The sequence below is a fragment of the Cnephaeus nilssonii genome (genome assembly GCF_951640355.1).
Source record: "Cnephaeus nilssonii genome assembly, chromosome: 1".
In the NCBI taxonomy this organism is placed as follows: domain Eukaryota; kingdom Metazoa; phylum Chordata; class Mammalia; order Chiroptera; family Vespertilionidae; genus Cnephaeus; species Cnephaeus nilssonii.
The window spans coordinates 103,855,045-103,882,118 of NC_137072.1; the positions used below are offsets into that span (position 1 = coordinate 103,855,045).

The window sequence follows — 27,074 nt, forward strand, 5'->3', positions numbered from 1 at the left end:
GACCGGGGACCCGGCATGGCGCTGCGGAGGGGCGGCGGCGGGGCGCCCGGGCTGCAGCTGCTGCTGCTGCTGCTGCTGAGCGCCGCGTGCCTGGTCCCGCCGAGCGCGCAGGTGAGGCGGCTGGCGCGCTGCCCCACCACTTGCAGCTGCACCAAGGAGTCCATCATCTGCGTGGGCTCTTCCTGGGTGCCCAGGGTCGTGCCGGGCGACATCAGCTCCCTGTGAGTCAGTGGGACCCGTCCGGCCCAGGGAGTTGGGACGGCGCGCCCTGACCCCACTCCTTAGCGGGTTTCTCGGTGTTTGGGTGGGGGCGCGCTGTGGGTGGAGTCTCAGGCCCTGGGGAGGATGGAGGGGACCGGGACGCGGAGTCTGGGAACCCGGACAAGTCCCTGTAGAAGTGCTTCTCCGAGTGTGGCCCGCGGGCCCCCCGCATGGGACCCCCCCCGGGGGAGATTGTGCCGGTGCAGATTCTGGGGCCCGCGCTGATTGCAGCAGGGGCTCTGGAGTGGGGCCTGGGGGTCTGCATGTGGCGTCCCCAGGGGATTCAGAGATGCACTAAAGTTTGGGAGGATGTGTGCGTGGGGGCGGGGGAGAGCAGTGTTGTGTATGGGCATGCAGATGCAGTGAGCGTGACTGGAGTGAGTGTACCCAGGAAGGGTGAGGCCTCACTGTCCCACCTCAAGTCTGGGCTGCGGTTTACCCCGCGGCCTCATCCCGACCTCTGCACAGCTCAGGATGGGAAGAACTCAGTAAAGTCATACAGCCTCCGGACAGCCTCTGGAAAGGGGGGGCGAGGGGTGCCCCATGGGGCCTGGAAGAGGGGACACAGAGCTTGGAGAGTCTTGGGGCAGGTGCTGGAAGTCAGCCTGACTTCCTGCCCGGAGTCCACGCCGGCTTCTCCCCCCATCTCCGCACCACATATTACATTGGCTGCTTTCTCAATGATGGAGGAGCTGATGGGAAAAGGCTCCACATCATTTACCCACCTACGAAGAGATGCTTTCAACCTGCCGGCACGTGGCCTCCCAAGCCGCATGACCAGCTCTCCTAATGGCTGTGAAGGGGCTCGGGGCGCTATCTTTCCTGCTGACATGACTCCCTGCTCGGGCCAAGGTGCTGGGGATGCCCACTCCATGCAGAGGCAGGGAATTCCCAGGTGGAGCAGCTATGCTCAGGGCACTTCCTCCTGCACTACACTGCCCTGCCTCCTCCCCTGGGCAAGGCACAGAGGCCTGGACCCCGGAGTGAAGGGCTTCCTGTTTGCATTTCTAGAAAGTTAGGAGTCTGGCTGGCAGGCGAAGAGGGCCTTTTTGGTTCCTCATATTGCTAAATCGGGTGACATGGAGGATCCCAGAAATTAGAATTCCCCTTGTTAAATCCTTCAGACCAGCAGCTGCTTAATCTATCTGCATGCCAACTGAAGTCATTCTGAAATCATGTGTTGAGGTCCTGCTGTGGCCAGAAAGGATGGGGGGGGGGGGGGGGGAGGGCGCGGCTGGTGGCAATAATAGAGCCAAGCCTCTTGTCCCCCCCATTGACCGTTAAATCTGGCAGATGGCATTGCCTCCCACTGCACACCCAAGTTCAGGTGTCTCAGAGTTTCCCCCCAAGGCTTTCACGGTGCATTTAATCAGAAGTGCTTCGAGTGTCTTTCAGAGCTGGGCTCCCAAGGGGAATGCTTAATGCTGCTCTGGAGTTTCGTGGGCCAACATTAACGCTGTGTCTACACAAACAGAATCATGGGCAGAGGTGAAGCAATTATCCATTTGCAGCCAGGGCCTCCTGTCGTAGAGAAAAAGGAAGCAGGGGGATTGAGTTAAAAGGGCTGAGATAACGTCTGTGGAAGGAGCTAGTCTGATGGTAAAGGTTTCTGTTATTCAGACCGGTTTTCATATTGATCCCGTTCATTGGGACATGAACTTGACTTGCCTTGTTCCTACCCCGAGAAGCCCCGGGCCAGCGGTTTTAAGATTCATTCCTGAGTGGAGGCGTTCGTAGTACAGGTGGAGGGTAAGGCTCACTGCCCATCCTGCCCAGAACTTCTCAAACCACCCAGGCCTTGTTTTGTTCCTCGCTTGCCTGCAGGAGCCTGGTAAATGGGACGTTCTCCGAGATCAAGGACCGAATGTTTTCCCATCTGCCTTCCTTGCAGCTGCTGTGAGTATGGCAAGTTCTCCCTGAAAATGGGGGTCCCCTGAGGTGTGGTCCTGGGAGAAGCAATCTCTGCGTCTTTGATATCAATTCTTCCTAAGATGCTCAAGCTCATGAGTAAGTCACGGCTGGATCTGAGTGGTAACATGGGCTGTGGTGTTCTCACCAAGCTGGGTCTGAAGGCTCTTAGCCCAGTGCCCTTTCCTACTTCTGGCCCAAGGATTGGATTGTAGACCCCAGCCCACACATCTGGCAACTAGGAATGTGAGTCCATGGAATTTTGACTAGAGCTTCACCTAAATGAACTGTTTCTCTCACTTTAAGAGCAAACCTACAGTTTCAATTCTTAATGTTACTCTGGAAATAGCAGTATTTCTAGTTGACTGAGTACATAAACTGTTGGGAAGCATACTATGCATTTATATGCAAAATTTTATTTAATCATCCTATTATCCTGACAAGAAGGGTATCTTTATTTTCCCATTTGACAGATGAGAAAGTTGAGGCTCAGAGAAGTTAAGTAACTTGCTCAAAATCACAGTCAGGATTCTAACCCACACTCATAACTGTTCTACATCCCAGCCCCTCTTGGCGAGTGCCTATGTCCTGCCCTGTTGCCCAGGTCAGTTCATGTTTGCTAATGAAAAGAGAAGTCCAGAAAGCAACTTTCAAAAGCAAATCATTGACAGGCAAAGTCATGAGTACATAGCACACTCTCTGTGTATGTATTGGGTTCTTAAACTTGAGATGAATCAAAAGCAATAGACTACAGAAAAACATGAAGAAATGGAATATGGATCACTACTCATCCTAAGTTGACTGATTGTTGATCTTTTTGTTCTTGAAATGTTATGTACCTACTTATAATATTAAATTCTGAAGTTTCTTAATAACGCTAGTTCTATTAAAATATACTTTCCATAAATAGAAATACAGTTTTAGGTACTTTACCCAATAGTCTTAAGTGGTAACTATCTATTTCATATAAACTTTTACCAAGGAGACTTAGGTGTGACTCATAAAAAACTATTCGTGCTGCCGAAACTGGTTTGGCTCAGTGGATAGAGCGTCGGCCTGCAGACTGAGAGGTCCCGGGTTCGATTCCGGTCAAGGGCACGTACCTTGGTTGCGGGCACATCCCCAGTGGGAGATGTGCAAGAGGCAGCTGATCGATGTTTCTCTCTCATCGATGTTTCTAACTCTCTATCCCTCTCAATTCCTCTTTGTAAAAAATCAATAAAATATATTTTTTTAAAAAACTATTGGTGCTAAAGAGTATTCTGAAGACTTCCTAAACTTTTTTTTATTATTATTTATCATGGGAATGTATAATATAGTAGAAAGGTATTTATTTATTTATTTATTTATTTATTTATTTATTTATGTCTCAGCTGTGTTACTTTGGTGAAGTCTCTTAACTTCTCTGGGCTCAGGTTTCTCCAAAAATGGAGTTGGATTAACTCCCTTTAGATCTCTACTTCCATGATTGCTAGTGTATAATTGAGCATTCTTTGGCTATTTAGTTGTGCTGGCTTTAGAATGCTTTGAAATAACAGCTCTCAGGGTCTCCCCTGAGACCCAAAGGGGAGAAAGGGTAGAGTAATGGGAGTGACCAGAAAATCTGGCCAAAGAGAACCCACTTGCTGTGTTCTATCAGCATCTGCGAGTTGGGTTGTGCATCTAATGGGCCAGGCTTAGGTTGAGAAGAACCCATATTTGCTCGTGGCTCAGGACATAGGGAAAGAAACAAATGCTTCACCATGGGACTCCAGGTTTACATCTCCGCATTGAAACCTGTCCTTTCTTTTCAGATTGCTGAATTCTAACTCATTTACAGTCATCCGCGATGATGCTTTTGCTGGACTCTTTCATCTCGAATACCTGTAAGTGCTGTGCTTTGTCTGTTTGCTGAGCATTTGGTCCGTCAGTACAATTGCTCTATTGCTTTCCAAGCCGAACAGCATCTCTTACAGAACTTGGGGTGGATAAAACCCCACTCCCTTTCCAGCGCTGACCTTTTATAGTTCACTTGTGTATAAACATGCCGGGACAGGAGGAGGCTGGGGACAAAGAGGGGGAAAGGAAACAAAGAAGGAAAGATATCCATTCATTCTCTGCTGACATTTAATTTGCCATGTAGTAAGCACAATTGGAAATTGTGTTGGATATTTTTACCTCTCATAACGAGGCATGGATTTGCTGATCAGCCAGAAAGGATTCTGAGGGTTACTTAGTTTTAAATAAAGTCTCCCTATATGGGAATACAGTGTCATGATTTTAATTCAGCTGGCCTATGTCCTGTGTGCAGTATCGCCTGGGAGCTGCTGACAAGGGTCTAATTTTCTTTTTTCTGCTTTCAAGAATGATTATTTTTCCCTTTTCAGAGGTGCAGTTTCCCCCCAGCAATGAGCTTTGCTCTCTCTCTGATTTCTGCCTTTGCCCCCCTCTGATGTCTTTTTTCCGATTAAATTCTTTCATCCTTGTCTTGTGTAACTTTGTAATAACATTAATCCCGTTATCAGATGGGATTTCCTTACCTGGCATTCAGAGGGGTTTTTAAAGCCTTCTCTCTGCTTTCTTATCTGAGGTGAGCAGGTAGATGTTTGAATTCCGAACACATCCTAGGTCTAAGGAAGCTCTCTGCTGATGTTATGGCCTCAGGAAGGATGTTTCTGGAGTTGTTTCTCCAGATGCACATACTATGTGTGCTCTCAGGACATTGTACTAGCATGCTTCACATGGAAGACAAGTAGGACTGCAGCACTGAGTCCAGCTAGGGTCTCTCAAAGCATGTGAACGCGCCATACAAGGAGTGAATGTGAAGCTACCGGTTTTCTCCTGTGAGCAGTTTATCTTAGTGTCAAGATGATTGAGGAGGAGGTCAGCTTAGTTTATCCTGAAGTCTATCATGGAATAGACCCCTGATCTTTAAAAAGCAGGCAAGGGGACGTTCTCAGTGCAAGAATCAAGAACTATTTCATTAACGAATGGCATCGTGTGCAAAGCCTTGGACCATCTCATCAAAGACCCTCTTCCATTTGATGAAATGTGATGCCTTAAACCAGGGGTGGGGAACCTTTTTTCTGCCAAGGGACATTTGGATCTGTATAACATCATTCAAGGTCCACACAAAATTATCAACTTAAAAATGCCTGTTATATTTGGTCAAACATTGAATTAACGCACCCCTAATGCCTTGGCAGGGCCAGACCCCATAATTTCGAGGGCCTTATGTGATGCTCCCCACCCCTGCCTTAAACTAAGCTGTAGGTCTCTATGGCCCGAGGGCATAGTTGTAGTGCATCTATTTCTCACCAAGATTTTACGGCATGGCCAGAGTTATTATTAATGCAGGATCCTAGCTCAAGCCCCGAGACGTTTTAGCGCAGAGAAAGAAGTTTGGCCCGCATTCAATGTCATTATACTTCCCACTTCCCTGTGCCTTCGAGATCTTGAGAGGACCCTGCCTCGTCACCGATTTGTTCTGAGATTAGACTGGGTAGGACATGATGAACTCAAGAGTTTGCCAGAAGCTAAGCTTAATGGGACTCTCCCTCAGCGAGAACTTTAATAAGGAGATGTGAAACAACGGGCTCCCCTCAAGGGACAAAGATGTTAACAGAAGTAGGAGTAGCCAGGCCGTGAAATGTAAGAAGGGTTGATGTCTGGGAACATTCCAGGCCTGCGGAGATTTGAACATTCTTGCCTTGGTCCAGTGCTTTCTTCTTTTTCCCCCAAACATGTTTCTATGCCTGTTGCCAACTCTGAATTTGAAGACGTGTGTGCTGCTTCTGGAGAGAGTGCAGAACAAACACTTGTGTCCATGTTTTAGATTTTGTTTCAAAAGCATGCCAATATCATTTCCGAGAGCGGTTAAGCTGAGAAAGTTCCGTTTGCCTATACTGCTGTTCTCCTTAGGTTCATCGAAGGGAACAAAATAGAAACGATTTCAAGAAATGCCTTCCGTGGCCTCCGTGACCTGACTCACCTGTAAGTCCTATGAAAAGTGTTGTCAATTTGTCAAGGTGCAAAGGAAGATTCCCTTCCTGGTGCCTCTCTTTTTCTTGACTGTTTTGTCCATATCGTAACATCCTCAGAATGAAACTAATTTCCAGGTTGCCCTAAAGGTTTCTATGTTATGGACCAATCACCAGTCCACGAAAATAAAGACACAGTTGTCTTGATTACCTTTTCCATCATTCTGGATTGTTGTCATGGACCACAGGACTGCATGTCAAGTAGGGAGCACTCTGCTTCCAGGGGCCTACCTATGTGAGTGACGGAGGAGATGGGGAGGAGACTGACGTGTATTGTGCACCTACTCTGTGCCAGGCACACGGCTGGGTGCTTAGTGAGCCTTCTTCTCATTTTTCAAGATAATCTGTGAGTCCCCATTTTACAGATTTAGGAACTGGCACTTAAAGACTCATAGAAGAAGGTTGAATGCAGGGTCAGAATTAGGACAAAGTGGAATAGAGACATTTTCTGTGGTTCCTCAAATTTGAATGCAAATAGCTTTTTCTTTTATGTTGGATTAATCGGCAGCTTAAGCTAAGCTCTCTGGGATTTTTAATAGCTTTCTGGAGAAAAAACATTCAACAAATTGATTTGAATTGGCATATCAGAATGAAGCAAGTGCACACACTTAACAAATGTAGAAAACTGGAAAAAATAGGGACCGCGTTTATGAAAATGTAAAGATAGCCATTGTCTTGGTAGAAGCCATTTATTAGCCAGGATGGATATTTTGTGTCTGAGTCTCCATAGTCAGGTCATGTGTGGTAAAAAGAGAAGTGAGAAAATGGGAGGGCTTTGACTGGGGTGTTGGGCAAGAGTGGTAATATCCTTGGCGGGTATCACCCTGCCTGATACAGCATCTGAAGAGTTTACATCAAACCCTGATGTAGGCGAAAGTGTCTGTCCCTGGGCTCAGGGAGCACTTGGTTCTGGAATCCTACCAAGCAGAAGCTCTGCCTGAGTTCAAGCTAACAGAGTAAGGAGATGAGGGAGCAGAGTGGGAGGTCCAAACATCCGGATCAGCACAGTCATCCTGCTGAGCATCTGACTCCTGTTGGCATAATTACTCCAGGTTTTCTTTTCTTCCTGTAAACATCTTGATTTCTCTCCCCAGCAAATTCAACCTACATGCCCAATCCCTACATTCCTGTAGAGTCACATAGACTTGGGTTCAATCTCAAGGCCATCATTTGTTACTGTTGCTTAGCCTTTTTGAGCCTGTTTCCTCATCCTTAATGTGGGGATGATGATACTGACCCCAGAGGACTGTCGCACATGGTGGTTAATGTTTGCTTGCAAAGCACCCAGCCCATCACCCAGGTAAATGCTCCAGGTATGATTGGCATTGATATCATTGTCGTCATCATCATCATCATCATCATCAACAACCACCTCATTCCCTTCCTCCAATCTTTAAGAAGTCTCAATTTTCTCCCTGGAATGCTGAGTAGCCTTGGCAGTTTGGGTGGCCAGACAGAGTCTGCTAAGTAGACAGCTGTGGGCATCTGAGAGGAACAGCTGTGGCCAGATAAACCAGTTCCCAGAAGTCAGGAATGAGGGGCTTTGTTTTGAGCAAAGACTCTGGGCAGATTGTGAACCTAAAGCAAAGCCCATGAGACTGAGTTAGCCCAGATGTCAACTTTCATTTGACCAGTTGGCTATGGTCCTTGGTCTGGAGAACGTATAGGTACTGTACATGTATATTTGCATAGCTTTTACATGGGTGCATGGACTTCTCTACATGTGTCTATACACTGAGTGGCCAGATTATTATGATCTCTGAACACATAATAATCTGGACACTCAGTGTATATCCTATATAATAAAAGACTAATATGCAAATTGTCCCCTCTACCAGGAGTTCGACCAGCAGACAGGCCAGCCAACCGCCCATGTCCCCTCCCCCTGGCCAGGCTGGCCGGACCCTACCCATGCATTCATGCACCCGGCCTCTAATATATATATATTAGAGGCCGGGTGCATGAATGCATATATCAGATGTACATATGTGTATGAGGCACCTCCTTCTCTGTGAGAAATGCAGAGGGAACAAAGGAGTCCTCTGCTTGGGTCCAGAGTGCATCAGATGCACTAATACACCCATCTCAGCTTGTATTGCCACTTGACAGTCAAGCCCACCAGGCCCCCTCTATCCCCAGCTCTTCAACCTCATTTCCCTAAATGTCCTCAGAACACTGGGCTCTCAGGGGGCTCCCATACATACCCAACTCATCTCATTCCTGGGCTTTCCTTCACATCCTTTCTCTGGCCTTGGGTGCTCTTTCTTCTGCCCACCATCTCCTGGGATCTGTTTTTCCTTCAAAGTCCAGATTAAGTTCTATCTCCCATGTGGAGCCATGTGGGTCTCCCCTTCACTTCTCCTGTAGCCTCCCTATTGGCTCCACACACCCAGCGCCTTACTGTAGACTCGGGCCACACTGGTTGGTGCGATTTCATGGTGTTAGTTTTATCTCCCCAGCAGCAGTGAGAGCTCCCTGAGGGGAGGGCCCGTGAGGATCTTGCATTAGCTGTGTTCTTCATCCAGCATCTAGCACAGGGCTAAGCCAGCAGGACATCCTTTCAGATTCACTGGTTGACCAGTGGGTTCCTTACTGAGCTGGATTTTCCATGTGGACTCTACTTCTGGGAAAGTCAGGTGGACTCCTCTGGGCTGGAGATGCATGTAGTCATTAAAGCATTTAGTACATTGTTTAAGAATGAACTGGTCCTTCCATTTCCCCACTTTTTTTTTTTTTTTTTTTTTTTTGTAAACTCTGAGCAAAGATCACATGTCAGCTCTCTAAAGTTCACTCCCGTGATGAAGGAAATCACTGTCTGGAATTTGCTTGTTTAAGTTTCTGATTTTTATCCTTTATAAACTTCTCCAACACCAGCAGGGTCACGTTTTCATGTAAAGAAACACGGGTCAGGTTTCAGGGCCCTGAAGGAGCGGTGCCAATCTGTAAGTAAAATCTAGGACAGTTGTTTCCAGCAGTCCGTAAAGCCCAAGGGACAGGTTGCTGTTAAGTAGTTTTAGAAATGAAGTAAGTGCCATGAATTTGAAGATAAAATGAAGTGGAAAGTGAGATGTTATGCACTGAGTGTGAGTGGGGTGGATGGTCCATCTAAATAATTCAGCTTCTGAAATCCAAATTGAACGCTTGGAACGGTTGCTGAATAGTCTGCTTTTTTGGCCTTGAATATCCCGTATGTTCTTATCACTTCAATACCATACAGTTCAAGTAGAAAAAAAAATTAGCTGAAAAATTCCCCTTTAATTAGCTAAAAAAGTTTTTACTTTACATGTTCAGGTAAGGTGACCATCAACCAGAAAAAAAAATCAAAATAAACATGTTCTTTTTTAATGTCAGAAAGCTATTCTAAAGTATGTTCAGTCTGATTACATATTCAGTCTATTTTCCAACATCTTTAAAAATGTACAGATATTAGGAAATAAAGGATAAACAAATACAAGAAATGGCATTTTAATCCATTTGTGGTTACCTAGATGGGAAGGGGTATCCCCATATTCTGTTAGTATCTTGAAGCTGGAATGGTTGGTTAAAATGGGCTCAAAGGCCCTAGCCAGTTTGGCTCAGTGAATAGAGTGCCAGCCTGCAGACTGAAGGGTCCTGGCTTTGATTCCGGTCAAGGGTATATGTCCAGGTTGCAGGCTCAATCCCCAGCATGGGGCATGCAGGAAGCAGCCGATCAATGATTCTTTCTCATCATTTATGTTTCTATCTCTCTCTCCCTCTCCCTTCCTCTCTGAAATAAATAAAAATATATTTTTTTAAAAAAGAAAACATGTAACATTTTAAAAAATGGGCTCAAAACTTTCTATTCTAGTTGAGTCTAAGGAGGACACGCATTTCTTTAATTCCTCTTTCTGGGATGGGTCATTATGATGCTACAGAAGACTAACTTCATATATGTTTCATATACATATTTCATATATAAATATATATACATATATATTTGGAAGCCAGACCTGAAAGCCCAAGCCCCCGGGTACCCGAACTGCAGGGCGTCGTGGGCCAGGGCCTTGAGGAGGCCCCAGGACAAGCATCTTCCCAGAGGCTGTGCAGAAGGAGGGGAGGTACCTCTAGCTATAGGCCAGGGTGAGGGATGCTGGTGTATTTGCAGACCAAGACAGGGCTGAGGGACCCCCTCACCGCACCCCCGTGCACGAATTTCGTGCACTGGGCCTCTAGTTTCATATATAAATATATATACATATATATTTGGTGATGAATTGCCTACATGTTTCTCATTTATGGTTTTGCTATTTGTACTCATATGTAAAAGAAAAAAAAGTAGCCATTAGTTTCTTGGCTGACTCATATTAGAACACAATGCCTGGGGGAAATTACAGACTCAATGTACATCATTTAAACACCCGGCATCTTTCAACGTCAGCAGCCCAGCCCCATGACATTCATCTTTAGCATGGTGACAGGGCACTGCAGAATCCTGAATCATCCAAGAAAGAGTTGATGGTGCTCAATCAGAGTCTTCTTCTGGAAGAGGGGAAGTGGGGGCTAAGATGTTTTAGAAAATTCTTAAAAACTAACAGCAAAAATGCAGAATGGTTTCTGGTCAACCGTTGTTAGTGAGAAAACAAAATCGATCACCATCATTCATTCCCTAAATGGGGCTCGTTGAGGTTTAATATTATTGTCAGGGTTAGAGCTGAGGGTCTTTAGGTAAAAGCATATTTACTGAGTCCTTTCTTAAAGTGACAAGTGATAAAATTCATTAAATGGACCAATAGGGAACTTCTTGGTACACGACTGTCCATCCCTTTTTTAAAAAATCATTGTCATTTTAGTGCATAATTCATTCAACAAAGATTTACTGAGTACCTACTATATGCCAGGCCATGTTCTATGAGCTGAGGATACAGATGTGGACAAACAGACAAATCTTTTCTCATGTTGCTTACGTATAGGATGAATACACAGTCAATAAACAAGTAGATAAATAAAATGTATAGTATGTCAAGTAACAGTTGTGCAATGAGGAACATAGCAGGGGAGGGAGATGTGTAGAGGTCAGGGAAGGTGGTGATAGCTGCGGACAGATGTAAGAAGGTGATGGAGTGAGCTGTGGGGTGTCTGGGGAAAGAGCATTCTAGGCAGATGGACAGCAAGTTCAGGCCTTGAGCTGGGGCTGTGTTTCTCCTGTTTGAGAAATAACGAAGAGGCCAGTGCAGCTGGATCTTCGTGGTTAAGATGTCCCATCGGTAGGTGGGAATGGAGGTAAACTAGACCAGTGGTCGGCAAACTCATTAGTCAACAGAGCCAAATATACACAGTACAATGACTGAAATTTCTTCTGAGAGCCAAATTTTTTAAACTTAAACTTCTTCTAACGCCACTTCTTCAAAATAGACTCGCCCAGGCCGTGGTATTTTGTGGAAGAGCCACACTCAAGGGGCCAAAGAGCCGCATGTGGCTCGCGAGCCACAGTTTGCCGACCACTGAACTAGACAATGGAGGGTCTTGCATGCCATCAAAGGGACTGTGGCTTTTATTTTGAAAACATGAGTGCTACCTGAGGCTTAACCAATGTATATCAAGAGCTTAATAAATGCTTGTTTTAAAAACAAAAGACTTACATTGTACCCCAGCATTTATATTATTTTTTGTATAACTACACTCAGTTCTTTATCTCAGTATCGATGACCAGAGCCAGAAATTGAACCATGTTGTGCTGAAGAGGATTAGAGCTCTGTTTGAAATAATGACTTTATTTAAGGAACTTCAGAGTAATAGGGCATGAAGATAATAACCACATTAAAATGTTGCTTTCTGGTTCTAGCTCTTTGGCCAATAACCACATAAAAGCACTCCCAAGAGATGTCTTCAGTGATTTAGACTCCCTGATTGAACTGTAAGTAATGAAAATCAAGTTTGTGTCTGCTTGTGCTTGTGCCCCAGTAAATCCTGCCATTAAGTCCTCTCTCCCCCTTTGCTGCATTTCTCTCACACTGTAGCTCAAGAACCTATGACAGAGCTGTGCCCTCTGGGAAACAGCATGGAGTCTGCATGGGGTTGGATTGTGCCATTTTAGAATATCCTTAGTAGCCTTAGGTGCCTTCCCCGAGATAGCATATCCATCTGATCTACCTTCTAGTGTTGGTCACTTTTTACTGGACGTAGTTTAACAAGATCTTAGCGTTTCAAGTGTGTTTGTGAAAACTGGTTTCCTGGAATGTCCTGTTCGTGTTTGTGTTGAACCTGTGTTGGCTGGTGTTCCGTCATCGCTCCCGTGTCCAGCATGGCATGGCGACAGTTTCAAGAGAGTTTGGAGAAATGGTGGTATGTTAGCTCTGAAAGCTCCCTGTAGGCTGTCCAGTTAAAACCAGAGGCACTGAAGACTATTAAATAAAGTCAGTGATAAGAACAAAAAAATAGGATGTATTAAATATAAAAAAATTTAAATTACATTTTGGGGTGTTAAATATATCAAGATATTAATAATTCTGGAGTCTCCTACCAGTGCCCAAACATTTGAGGCATGTCTGTTTTCCTGTGCCTGTACTTGGTTTTATTTTTCAGAGATTTAAGGGGCAATAAATTTGAATGCGACTGCAAAGCCAAGTGGCTGTATCTGTGGTTGAAGATGACAAACTCCACCGTTTCGGACGTGCTGTGTATCGGTCCCCCGGAATATCAGGAGAAGAAGCTAAACGATGTGACCAGCTTTGACTACGAATGCACAACTACAGGTATGCAGGTCCCCTGTCACCAAGGCGGTTAATTAGAACTATCCCTGTGTTTTGCCTTTTGCTTGTCAACAGGGACTGGGGAAAAGTTGTTGCAAAAACTTTCTGTCAACGTTATTTTAGACGAAATTTAAGTTCCAAAAGGTATGCACTGATGTGGTAAGGAAAATATCTCAACAGTTTAGATTTTTGTTAACTGCACTGGCTTTATTATCGATTCTTTACAAAATTTAAATTTCTCTAAAGATTTTTTTTTTAAGTCAAATATAAACTGGTGAGTTTGGCATAAAAACATTTTCAAGTCAGTTTGGGTTTCCATAGAAAGCCAGTGCAGAGAGGCCAAAACTTCTGTTCTCTTGATTGGATTACATGAATTTTATTGAAAATTTAAGTAGTAAATACGAGACTTTAAAAATCTATAAATTGCGTTCGTAGTCCCATCTAAAAAAAGATAACTAGGTAAATTATAACCAAACTAGGCAAAGTAGAAATATAAGTTAAGAGTTAATTGTCAAAAGAGGAAACTCACATTGAGGGAAAAATGTAAAGTTTGATTTTGTTTTCCAGGACCTACCTCAGGGTCCAGTTTATACATTAAAAAGATAAAATTAAAATACTAACTGCCTCAACTCTCCGCACATCTTGTAGAGAGCAGGTGAGTGTCTCCATATGAAAGGCTTACATAGAGTCGCCACAGCTTCCGACTCCAGATGTTATTTGTTTTTTAATCCTCACCAGGGGATATATTTTCCATAGCTTTTCAGAGAGTGGAAGGGGGCAGTGGAAGAGAGAGAGAGAGAGAGAGAGAGAGAGAGAGAGAGAGAGAGAGAGAGAGAGAGAGAGAGAGAGATATGACAGAAACACATCAACTGGTTGCCTCCCGCATGCACCCCGACCAGGGTGCAGGGAGCAAACCCACAACCCAGGTACATATCCTTGACTGGAAATTGAACCCTGAATCCTTATGTACATGGCCTGATGCTCTAACCACTTAGCAGCACCAACCAGGGCTAATACCAGAGGAGAAAAGATCAATCCACAGTATGAAACCTGCTTTATCAGACTTAGAAAAGTAAACAGGCTGAGATTTGATATCTACCGGGCTTCAAGGCATGTCAGTAGGAGCAGTATGAATGAGAAGTCAGAACATAGTTACCGAAACTCAAAAGACAAAAAAACTTCAAGAACAAAATATCCCATGTAGGCCAGTCCAACTGCCATCCTCCAAATAAACAAACACTCGCAAAGTAAAAATTATTTCCAGATGTCTTTGTAAATAAGGGCTCCTGCAATTCTCTGTTCTTTTCTGAGAGGAAATCTGAAATCTTATGGGAATGACCTTGTCTTTCATCACCAAACACGGGCTTATTCAGCTGTGTAATCGGCAGGTGCCCTTTAGCCAGTGCGGCTGCGTCAGGTTATTCGCTGTATTGTGGAGGAGTGCAAAATATCAGAGAGGTCGAGTCAATGACATTTGCACTGGAAGGTGGCATCCAAGGCCATTGGGTATGAAATGCTAAACCAAAGCTCGTTGGGGCTGCTTCTACCTCTTCCCCAGCTTTTCTAGAGAGTTCTCTAACCCCCAGGTGAAATTAGCAGCTTTTCCATTGTTCTAGTCACACCTGGTCATAGTAAATGAAAAGTTTGCCAAGCTCTGAGAGAAAGGACACGGGCTATAGAGGGACTGAGGGACTTGGGAATAATTTACATGAGACAACCTTATTTCTGAGCTTAGAGCCCCATGGATGGTTATGAAAACCATCTGAGCTCTGAGAATTGTCATGGGAACAGAGGGCACTTGGAACTGAGGTGGCCCATCCTGAAATCTGTCATAAACCCAGAGTCCATGTCATAAACCCAGAATCAGTGTGAGTCCCTAACACATTTTAGGGCATTCTCTCTCTTATATACACTGAGTGGCCAGATTATTATGATCTCTGAACGCATAATAATCTGGCCACTCAGTGTATATCCTATATAATAAAAGGCTAATATTCAAATTGTCTCCTTGACCAGGAGTTCGACCAGCAGGCAGGCCGGCTAACCGCCCATGTCCCCTCCTCCTGGCCAGGCTGGCCAGACCCCACCCATGCACGAATTCATGCACTGGGCCTCTAATATATATATATATATACTGAGTGGCCAGATTATTATGCATTCAGAGATCATAATAATCTGGCCACTCAGTGTATATCTTCGCTAAACAGCTTCCTATTAAAATCCAGAAAGTCATCACACCTCCCTGGTAACAGGAAGATGAGGATTCTATCTTTGTTATTGTTTTATCCCTTTAAGAATCATGGACAAATGGCCCTGGCTGGTGTCTCTCGTGGTTAGAGTATCAGCTCCATGCACCAAATGGGTCACTGGTTTGATTCCTGGTCAAGGGAATGTACCTGGGTTGCAGGTTCAATGCCTGGTGGGGTTTGGGAGGGGGTGGGAGGCAACCAATCAATGTTTCTCTCTCCCCCCACTTCCTTTCCTCCCTTCCCCTCTCTAAAAATCCATGGAAAGAATATCCTTGGGTGAGGATTAACATCAACACCAAAAAAGAATCATGGACAAAGGGCCTCTTGCTCCTAGGGTCTTCCATCATGAAAAAAAAAAAAGGCACAGGCAAGTTATAACCTGTCCCCAAATAGAGTCCTTGCCTCGTAAGAACATAGGTCAATCGATGGTGAGTTTTGGGCTCCTCTCTCCTGCTCAGATAAAGTGTCATCGTCTGGGCTTTATCAGAGGCTGGGAGGAAATGCGTGAGGAAGAGGGAAAGCCCGTTCCTAGGTCATGGGACTGTTACCGCACCCTCACCAAGGAGGTGGGAAGAAGCGCATCTTCTTAGTGTATCATTTCCTTCGTGGCTCAGATTTTCAGGAAAAGAGTGAGTTCTTGAGGTGGAGGAGGGGAGGCAGACGCTGTTCTTCCCAGGGAGAGGAAGGTACTGGTACCACTCTGTTCCCAGCACAGGGGTGTAGTTAGCACCACGAAGCACCCTGGACTGTGTTCAGCTCTCTAGATTAATCACAGTCCTTCCCGAACCTTCCGCCTCAAGTCTATTTTTATCCACCTCAGAAATCCCTGTTACCTGCTCATGATTCCCCGTGTTAGGTGGATAATTCACTAAATTCCTTAGAGGGAGTGAATTTTGCATCCTAATGGTCCTGTTAGCTGCCCTGTTTCAGGGCTGATGAAAATGCAAAGAGAAATAATGCATTAATGTGCAGTTTCTCTCCCAGTAGGGTAGGCATCATGTATAATTTATTCTCTGCAAGTGCTATAAATAGCTATGTAAAAATCTGTTGATTCCAGGGGGAGCCGTGCCTGAAATGGAAGAGTCCCACTGACATCATGAACTTAATCCAGTGTGAATGGAAGTGGCAGGCTTTTGCAGAGATCCCAATAATACTTAAACACTAGTAAATTGGTGTCATATCAATGCGCTCATTCTCCGAGAGCTTTCCACGTGGCTGTGCGTTTGCCGCTCGTGAAAGATAAATTAAGATGAGGATGGAAGACGATATTTAAATTTGAGTCCCCTCCCTCCCCCATGCACACACACTCATATGTATCGATCATTTTATTCCACCTGTTTTTTTCTCTTTTCCTTCTCTCCCTCTTCCTTTTTTACTTATTATATTTTTTATTGATTTCAGAAAGGAAGGGAGAGGGAGAGAGATAGAAACATCAATGATGAGAGAGAATAATTGATCAGCTGCCTACTGCATGCCTCACACTGGGGATCGAGCCCACAACCCAGGCATGTGCCTTGACTGGGAATGGAATCGTGACCTCATGGTTTATAGGTTGATGCTCAACCACTAAGCCATGCCGCTGGGCTGTCTCCTCCTTTTTTTAATTTTTTAAATAAATTTTTATTGATATCAGAGAGGAGGGGAGAGGGAGAGAGAGATAGAAATATCAATGATGAGAGAGAATCATTGATGGGCTGCCTCCTGCACACCCCCTACTGGGGATCGAGCCCACAACCCAGGCGTGTGCCCTTGACGGGAATCGAACCCGGGACCCTTCAGTCCCCAGGCCGATGCTCTATCCACTGAGCCAAACCAGCTAGGGCTGTCTCCTCCTTTTTTCTGAGGAGGGGTTGTGGAGGGAGAAAGGGGTCTCCTATTAGCAATTCGATTTATAATTCAAATGAGTTAACAGTCTGTGTTGTGCAAGATACTCAGTTTATACAAAATATGATGAAACCGATGTTTTGGGAAAATAAATGACAATCAGACCATTGAAGGCCAGATTTGTAAAATGCTTTCCAGTCTGGCAGCTCTTTCCTCATTCTGGGAATCGTTAATAAAACGCTGACTTTGGGGCCTGCACTTTAAATGACCTGCGTTTTTAAGCAGACGCTCATGTTTCTGGGAAGCCAGCGTGCGGCCGGGGGCCAGACTAGAACAAGCCGCTCGCTACAGGCATCGCATGCATGTTCAGAAGCTTCTGCAGCCCTGGGTTAGACGAATGCCCCTGGCAGAGGAGTGGTTTGTAGGCCTCCGGGTTGCAATGAAAAGAGGGCACCTGTGTCCTCAGAGTCCTTCGCTAACTCCGGAAAAAGAGGCGGACAAGGCCGGCTGCCCTTTCCCATCTCGCCACCTGTGAGCACAGAGCCCTCGGAGCCTGTGTCCTCGGCCAGCGCTTCCTGGCTTCTACGCTGGTCCTGCGCGTGCCAACAGGAAAGAGCCGAGGCTGATGCTTTCTGTTCCTCTTGGGCTGATCAGCGCTGGTATTTGGGGGTTTTGGCAGGGGGTTGGGGCTCTTCCCTATCTTCATGCAGGCAGCATAACGTTATCATTGGAACTACGACTGTCAGGCTCCATGTAACTGTACCGTTACATATCTAACCCCGCGGAGGCATTTCCATAGACGGCTCTGTGCTGACACTACGTGCACACTCTTACTGAGTCTCTACAACCACCTACGGAATAAACATCCCCCTCATTTTACTCCCGAGGAACCTGAGGCTCAAGTGTCTTGCCCAAGGTCGCAGGCTAACGTGTAGGTGGGAGCCTGAGCCCCAGCTCTTCTGGATAGTCCACTCCCTGGGGTGGGGGGGAGGGTACCTCATGCATGATTGCCACCTGTCCCCACCCCCCTTGGCCACTTCTTGTTGTCCGGGTGCAGAGGCAGCCTCCTCTTTGCGTCTCCCTCTTCTCCCCACACCTGCAAGCATCACTCATTCAGCCCCATCCTCTCCCCACCCCAGTCCTCAGAATGAGCCAGCGCCCCCACACTCATTAAGCCAGCAGCCTTTATTAAGCACCTGCTGTGCACAGGGAGGGCCACCTCTGAAAGGTAGCATGCCTTGTGCACTAACTCTGTGCTATGTGCAGTTCTAAGTGAGTAGAATCATAACGTACAGGGAGGAAACCGAGGCAGAGAGAGGGTAAGACAGCAGGAAGGTGGAGTCGCAGCTCTGGCATCTTATCTCAGATGTCATTGAAATGGACACTCCCCCAAGGGACAGGCCAGGGGTGGTGGCGAGGACAGAGGGGGTGGACTGTCCTTTCTTGGACCTTAGTTCCATGTTTATTGAGCAGCTGCTCTGTGCTAAGCCTTGAGGCAGGCGTTTCTGGCAACGTTACCCAATGTGTCCCTCTGCCATGAAGCTTCGGAGGTAAGTACCATTGCCCCCATATTGTGGATAGGTAAGCTGAGGCCTTGTAAGGGGAAGTGTGCACCCAGGGTCTCCAGTGCAGGCAGTGGTTTTAGGTGGCCTGACTCCAGGCACAGTGCTCCTCCTGGTGCCCCACGTTGCCCTCACTCCCTCAGCCCTGCCCCTCCCTCCTGCCCCCTGCCTGTCGCCTGCTCTTCCTGTCACCACGCTTCCCACTCCAGCACTTGCTCAGCTGCTCCACCTCCTTTCCTGCCCCGTTCCCTCAGCACTGTCCCTCTTGGCTCCCTGCGGAGTGGCCGGTCCTCTTACTGCCTTTCTGGTGTAACAGCTGTATGAGGCTTCCCAGTCAGAGGTATTTCTTGAGTGGCTGCTGTGGGCTCGTGCCATGGGGACTGACCTTAGGAAGCCCTTTGTTCGGGAGACACACCGTGCTGTGTGCCCATGGCCAGACGTGCCCCCTCTCTGGGCTTCTGACTCTGTGAAATGACTCACGGCTCTAAGATCGCTCCCATGTCCCCAAATCTGACTCTGGTGACGCTATGTGGAAGAGTCAGTCTGTGTGGATAACGGGATGTAAACAACAGTGCCTGGTTATGTGTCCAATGAATTAGGAAGAGTCCCAGCGGTTAGAGGGGTCAGGGAAGGCTTTGCAGAGGAGGTAGGACTTGAGGGGCCCCAATAAGGACAGTGTGGGGAACTGAGGGGTGAGGATTTTCTCACAGAGCGACTCTCCTTAGCCAGACGTGCACCGTCATTTTACCCTGGGAGCACTTAACCTGCCAGGAAGCAGTGCACCTGAAGGCTCTCTGGCTAAAGAAAGAACTTAAACTTTATTAGTGAACTTTCCCCCCTTTCTTCATCGATTCTCCAGCTATCCCGCGGACTAAGTATCCTTGCATCTGAGGACATCCTCGCCCTGTTCCTTGGTAAAACTGTACATTTCCTACCGAGACTTAATACAGTGAGTCTGTCGTAGCTCAGGGGAGCTGTGTGGACGAGGAGTTTTAATTTACCACTAAATGTAAGAGTCAAGCATGTGCTCACATTGGGCGGGTTCTCTGTTGCTTAAAAATGCAACAGACCTCCCGCGAGTGCTTGCTGAGCTGTCCAGACCCCAGGCAGAGCCGTCACTCATTGCACCAGGCCCAGGAGCCAGTGCCTGTCTTTCCTTCCCCACAGGGGGGTCTTTATAAGCCTCTGAGACCGCATGGGAGGGGTTGGCTTGGTTTCCAAACATGCAGGGAGCCACTGGGGGGTTGACTTCTCATGGTGAACCTGCCGAGGCAGCCTCCCCACCAGGGTGATGCAGAGCTGGGCGCGTGTTAGCAGGTGGTAAAAGGATCCCATGGCCAGGTCAGCTTAAGAACCACCCCAGCAACAGGTTTCTTTACTGCCCAGCTCTTCTGAGAGCGTTAGACACAGCTTTCCTCAAACGAGGCTGCCCACGGCCGCCCTGGTTCACGGAGGAATTTTCAGGGTAGTGTCAGGGGTGCTGCTCTGTGGCTTCCCTTCCATCTGGCCTTTTTGAAAGCCAGGTCTCACCAAATGTGTTTAAAACATTGAGATCCTTCAGCCAAACCTGTGAGCTGTGTATCTCAAAGAAGCTGTATCAGAAGCTGTGCATTCAGTCTGAATCCTGTGCACGTCAGAACCTTCTGGAATCTCCCAGAGTCAAACACACTGGGATGTTAGCATTGCTTCTTTCCTGTCCCCCCTCCCCTTTTTGGAACTGATGAGAGAAAGGAAAGAAGGGGTGGTTGATGACTCCCACAGGACATCTCATGGAGCTTTTCTCTTTAAACACCTATTCCCAGATTTTGTCGTTCATCAGACGTTGCCCTACCAGTCGGTTTCGGTGGATACGTTCAACTCCAAGAACGACGTGTACGTGGCCATCGCCCAGCCCAGCATGGAGAACTGTATGGTGCTGGAGTGGGACCACATCGAAATGAATTTCCGGAGCTATGACAATATCACAGGTGTGTGTGGCTTTGAGGTATTGGCCTAATTTCAGCGAGAGAAGAAACATTCTCTGCCCTACTGAGGGACCGCTTGGCTCTCTCCCTTGGTTAGATTTTAGGGACACATTCCAGCCCATCCTCATCTCTGATTGTTTCATGACATGGTCCATTATTGGTGAGAACGGAAGCCTCAGGTGGTGATCCTGTTTGTTGTCGGGGATCCTTTTGAAAAGGGAGAGAGTGACGGGTTACGTGTGGTGGGAGGCATTTCCCTGGAGAGGTGAGAGGTCACCCCGAGAACCCCTTGATCTTGAGCAGTTATGGCACCTTTGATTGCCCCAACTTTGTAGCAGCTAAACAAGTCCTCACCTTTTGTTAAGCTGATTATTAACAATATGGTAATGAACACATGCACACAAGCATGTGTGCTCATGCACACACACATGCATGCACACGTGCACATATGCATACATGTAGGTGTATGCACACACGTACACATGGGCACACACACATGTCGTCACACGTGCACACACATGTGCGATCATGCACACATGCACATAAACACACCTCCACGGTCTAGCTGTTCTTCCTGCCCCCTTGCCAGGTCCTGGTGATCACTGCTTCCTTGTAATAAATGCAAACAATTAAGAATGCACGGCTCTCTAAATCCAGGCCTTTGGGACAAGACTTGGTTAATGATTCTTTCAGTGCTGGCAGGGGCTCCCAGTGTCCTACGCTACTAAAAATGGAGGGTCTGCTTGCTTTTTAAATAAGTGGGTAAAGTTAAAATAATCTTGCAAACACTTCTCATTTATCAAGTGCAACCGGATAATAATACTAACTTTATAAGCAGCGTCACAATGGCCCAACAGTTACCCCACGAGAGGATTTCCTTTAGAGTCCTGATTTGGAGATGGAGCAGCGTTTTGCTGTTCCAGCGAGAAGCGGATGGAGGTGGAATTTCTGGAGGGGGAGGCTCCTCGGGATCTCTCCGGCACCGAGTGGCTTCGCAGCAGGTGCGGGGATGTGGGAGGCAGGGAAAGTGTCGTAATGAGCCTCATCTCGCAGCCCTGAGAGGTCTGTGAGACACACATGCAGATGCCACGGAGAGGCCATTCAGATGAGCACGTTGCTGTCGGCCATCTGGCCGCCTGGTGCTGAGCTCACATTCCTGAGCGCAGCCCCGCTCGTCCAAGTGCAGAGTCAGCTCCGAACCGCACAGGTGAACCTGCCGAGGGAAGCCGAGGCTTCGCACCCTACACCCAGCCCACATGAAAGGAAAAAGGGGGGCAAGAAAGGACTCATGGCCCACGTGTTTCTGCCTCTCTTTTTCCTGACTTGGAAGGTGGTGAGGGGTGAATGAGCCGGCCCCTCTGCCTTCTCCCCGTGACGGGACGTGGGAGCAGAGTGACGCTTTGCTCTTGTGCGGGGAGAGCCAATGTCAGTGCTTGTGGGCAATTCTGGCTGTGGGCCTGTGAGGTGCCAGGCGCTCGTTTGTGTCATTGGAAACACACACACACACACACACACACACACACACACACACACACACACACGATGATCTCGGCTGCTACTGACAACTCCATGGGCTAGAAGTGTTCACCTGGGCAGAGGCATTAGGGAGCATTTCTGAAGTCAGTTCTTTCTGTCTCTCACGCCCCTTGGCTGAGACTGGCAGGCCAGTGGGTGCTTCTGGGCAGCAGGCGCTGCAGGAGGAAGACCAGGAGCGTGCACCCTCAGTTAGTGTTGGCAGGCGGCAGCCCGGGCAGCTTTCGAAGAGCGGTGTGGTAGTTTAAACCCAGAAGCCTTAAAAAATGTGCACAATGTTTGACTCAGCAAACACATAAGAACACTGCCAGATGGTTTTCCAAAAACGATTTCTCTACGAGGAAGCATGTTATTTACAATCATGAAAAGCTAGAAATAGCTGCAATGTCCAATAGTAGAGGATTAGTTAAACAAACTACGGTGCATTCATACAGCGGAATGCTGTGTAGTATTTAAAAGTCTAGTTATAGAAGAGGAAATAACATGGGGAAATATTCACAAGTGAACATGGTCAAGTGAAAACACAGGTTAATAAGAAGCCTATGTATTTGTATGATAAGCTCAAATTTATTTTTAAAAAGTGCATTTGAATATTAGCATAGATTGATGATTAAGAAATATATCAAGATATTAAGTATCATTTCGGCATTTGCAGGACCAATGATTCTGATTTTCTTCTTTGTGTTTTTGGTACCTTGTTGGTGGAGTGTAGGCAGCAGCCAGACTATCTAGATTTCCTTTGGCTCCGGCCATCGGAAGAGGCCAATGTCTTCAAGAGCCCTTATTAAAATTGTTTCCTTCTGCCCATGAGCCCTCACTCCTACCATCTGACTGCCTCCCCACCCCCAAGGGAAGACAGCCATTTAATGGCCTCCTTCTGCCCTATGGAGTTGGGACGTGCTTTTTGAACATCATGAGGACAATGCATTTGGTGTGTCAGTGAATTTCCTGACTTGTACACCTGCCTCTAAAGACACAGAGACCCAGGTGACCAGCATTTACATATTTCTATGGAGCCACCATTTATAAAAAGGGTTTAATTTTTTTTAATTACGGGAAACTAGACATGGGCTAGAAGCATAAAATGTACCACCTTAACCACTTTGAAGTGTACTGTCCAGTTGTGTTAAGTACATTCACATTATTGTTTCAACCAAAAGAACCCTTTTCGCCTTGGAAAACTGAAAATCTCCACCCATGAAACAACTCCCCATTTTTCCCTCTTCACAGACCCAGGCAGCCACCCTCCCCTTTCTGTTTCTATGAATCTGACTACTCTAGGTACCTCATAAAAGTGGAATCATACAGTATTTGTTTATTTGTGAACTGGCTTATTTCACTTGGCTAATGTCCTCAACATTTATCCACATTGTATCATGTATCAGAATTTCCTTCCTTTTAAAAAATATTTTTATTGATTTCTCAGAGGAAGGGAGAGGGAGAGAGAGAGAGAAACATCAATGATGAGAGAAAATCATTGATTGGCTGCCTCCTGCACACCCTACACTGGGGATTAAGCCCGCAACCCAGGCATATGCCCTGACCTAGAATTGAATCATGACCTCCTTGTTCACAGGTCAATGCTCAACCACTGAGCCATGCTGGCTGGGTAGAATTTCCTTCCTTTTTAAGGCTGAATAAAAGCCCATTGGATGCGTAGACCACATGTGTTTATCCATTCACCCATCAGTGGACACTTGGGTTGCTTCCACCTCTTGGCTATTGTGAATAATGCTGCTATGGACATGGCTGGACACATATCTCTTTAAGACCCTGCTTTGAATTCTTCTGGCCAAAGATCCAGAGGTGGAATTCTGTATTATATGGTAATTCTATATTTAATTTTTCAATGGTTTAACTTTTCTATGGTTTCCAGAGGGGCTGCCCCATTATACATTCCCCACCAGCAGTTCCCTAGGGTCTCTGTGTCACTGTGGAGGAGCATCTTAACCACGGCTGCCCTAATCCCCTGTCCTCTCTTTTGGGGCACAGGTCAGTCCATTGTGGGCTGCAAGGCCATCCTCATCGACGACCAGGTGTTTGTGGTGGTGGCCCAGCTCTTCGGCGGCTCTCACATCTACAAATACGACGAGAGCTGGACCAAGTTTGTCAAATTCCAAGACATCGAAGTCTCTCGCATTTCCAAGCCCAACGACATTGAGCTGTTTCAGATCGAGGACGAGACGTTCTTCGTCATCGCCGACAGCTCGAAAGCCGGCCTGTCAACGGTTTATAAATGGAACAGCAAAGGCTTCTACTCCTACCAGTCCCTGCACGAGTGGTTCAGGGACACGGACGCCGAGTTCGTCGACATAGACGGGAAATCGCACCTGATCCTGTCCAGCCGCTCCCAGGTCCCCATCATCCTGCAGTGGAATAAGAGCTCCAAGAAGTTCGTCCCCCACAGCGACATCCCCAACATGGAGGACGTGCTGGCCGTGAAGAGCTTCCGAATGCAGAACTCCCTCTACCTGTCCCTCACCCGCTTCATCGGGGACTCCAGGGTCATGAGGTGGAACCATAAGCAGTTCGTGGAGATCCAGGCTCTCCCGTCCCGGGGGGCCATGACCCTGCAGCCCTTTTCTTTTAAAGAGAATCACTACCTGGCCCTGGGGAGCGACTACACGTTCTCCCAGATATACCAGTGGGACAAGGAGAAGCAGCTGTTCAAGAAGTTCAAGGAGATCTACGTGCAGGCGCCTCGTTCCTTCACGGCCGTCTCCACCGACAGGAGGGATTTCTTTTTTGCATCCAGTTTCAAAGGGAAAACAAAGATTTTTGAACACATAGTTGTTGACTTAAGTTTGTGATCAGTGAATTTAAAGGACACACAGCATGAGCTCTCGGGAGAGAACTGAGAAAACATATTTAAAAGGAAGCCAGGTTCAGAGGTCTGACGTTAACACTGCATTGGGGAAATAGTTAGACGTGTTCCAACTTTTAGAACTCACATTTTAATCAGGGATTACATTTATTGGCTAACTGCATGCCATGTCCATCCTCCCATTTAAAAAGACATAGGGAAGCCTGTAATTCCTGAGAAACGAGTACAGTAGTAACTCTTACCATCTAGGAAAGTAACGTGAGATTTTTTTTTAATGAGGAAAGAGAAAATCGGATAAGATAGGACAGCTCTTATAATGAAGTTTTTAAAAAGACCAAACAAACTATGGGCCCTTCTCACCCCATTTTAGCTATCTTTCTGGTAAGGACTCTTAAAGCCAAAGTCAGCTGAAAAGATTTGCTGATGGTAAGTTTAAAAATCGGGTAACACTCAGCATTGCTATTTTGAGCCATCCCAATTTCCAGACCCCCCCCCCCAACCCCCCTTCCTAGCAGAACCTTGGCTATTGCATTGGCTCATATGGATGCTTGTCATGGGCGTGTCAACACAATAATGTTTGACGAATTGCTTCCTCTGCTACAAAGACAATATTCTGCTGACACCTGTCTAGGCCCAGCACGGGCTGTGGGCCCAAGAGGGAGACAAAGGAGGTCTCCTCTTCTTGTGGTTCAGCGCTGACCCCCGTGGTGGCCGGAGCAGCAATGCCTGTTTGATGCTCTCCCTGATGCGTCGCTTCTCAGAACCCTTTCTCTGAGTGTGCGGGTCGCCAGCACACAGCCCAAAGACTGAATGGTGCTTTCTATTCTGTCCTTTAGAGCAATAGAGCAGGTATTGCCATCTGACGAGGATTTCCGAACTAAGAGTTTGTAGAGTGGAGGAGGACTTCACACACATCTCCATGTACTCTGAAACCTAGAGATGGCCCTTGGATTGATGCATGCCTTTGCCCCCTGGGCAACTTAATATTTCAAGTAATTGCATAGCAACCTACCTACCTGCCCACCTGCCTACCTCCCTGCTCACGTAGCCGTCTGCTTTGTTGATTTGCTGATATTGCTGCTGCCAGCACAGCCCTTCCAAAGGTGCTGTAGCTCCAAATTGTAGAAGCCGGGGTGCTCAGGACAGCACGCTCCTCCCTGTCCCTGTCCTTTGTTCCCTCGGGGACATGTGCTGACAGGGGGCTCATCCTCTACACAGAAATGGGGGGCAGGGGGCACTGAACAATAGGGACCAGCTTAGGAGCCAGACACGTAGAATCCCATAGGCTGGGTCTGCACTCAGGGGCCCAGGTGGCCTGTTTCAAAACGGGTCTCTCTGGTGTGGACCATCGGGAAGCTCATGGGGACAGGGCTCTGGTTTGGTGGAGTGTCCAGGGGGTGTTCTGCCTGGTTAGCTGGTTCTCTTCAGAGAATGGGAAGGGAATGGTTTCAGGAGTGGCTCTCAAAGAGTAACCCCACAACTCGTAGCCATGAACATAGCATCATCGCTGTACTGTATTACTTTTTTAATGATTTGTGTTTGCCAAGTCATGAGTAGGTAGATGTTTTGACACAGATATGAGTGTGTGTGCGGTTTCCAGACTGTAAGCAGTGCGGACCGAGGCAATAAATAGCACTTAGAGAACAATGTGCTGATGTCACAGCAGCTTCTTGGGCACATTCTGGGACTGAAGGCTGAGGGCGCCCAGCCTCGGACACCAGGGACCTTCATGAACCAGCTCATTCACACACGGTGGCCTTGTTGCTTGGGGCGTTCCCGTGAGGCACCGAGGGAACCGGAGAAAAGTGGCGTGTTGTCATTTTTTTAAGCACCAACGACTTTCTCCCGTCTTCTTTCCCCTTCCTGGTTGTTTGCATTGACTGCAAATGCCCAGATCCCTGCATTGGAGGCTGGACGTGGGAGAGCTCAGCTATTCCTCGGCTGTCACGATGGTCAGACTATTCTTTCTGGCACATGGAACCCTTCCGACAAGGCTGGGTGGGAAAACGGGCACTTGGCGAATAGTCAAGTGGGAGACGTTTAGACAGCCCAGCACTGTGCCAGATCGAAATGATGTTCCCGATTCAGACGTTTATAGAGAAGGCAACTGCGCCAACATCACGGCGTTGTCTCTACGGAGCGGTGTGCCAGTTTCCCAGCTTCACCGCTGGGGATGAAATTAGGGGCTAACCACGTGCAGTCACCACCCTGGTAACCGTT

The 27,074-nt window shown here is 47.1% G+C and overlaps 1 protein-coding gene across 1 annotated transcript; it reads left to right on the forward strand.

The window, feature by feature from the left end:
* LGI2 (leucine rich repeat LGI family member 2) lies at window positions 1–27,074 on the forward strand. The gene is made up of 8 exons (XM_079773995.1): window positions 1–221; window positions 2,086–2,157; window positions 3,963–4,034; window positions 6,070–6,141; window positions 11,992–12,063; window positions 12,732–12,901; window positions 20,336–20,500; window positions 24,023–27,074. Exons 1-8 carry the CDS (start codon window positions 16–18, stop codon window positions 24,838–24,840), a joined length of 1,647 nt encoding a protein of 548 aa, XP_079630121.1. The 5' UTR covers window positions 1–15; the 3' UTR covers window positions 24,841–27,074.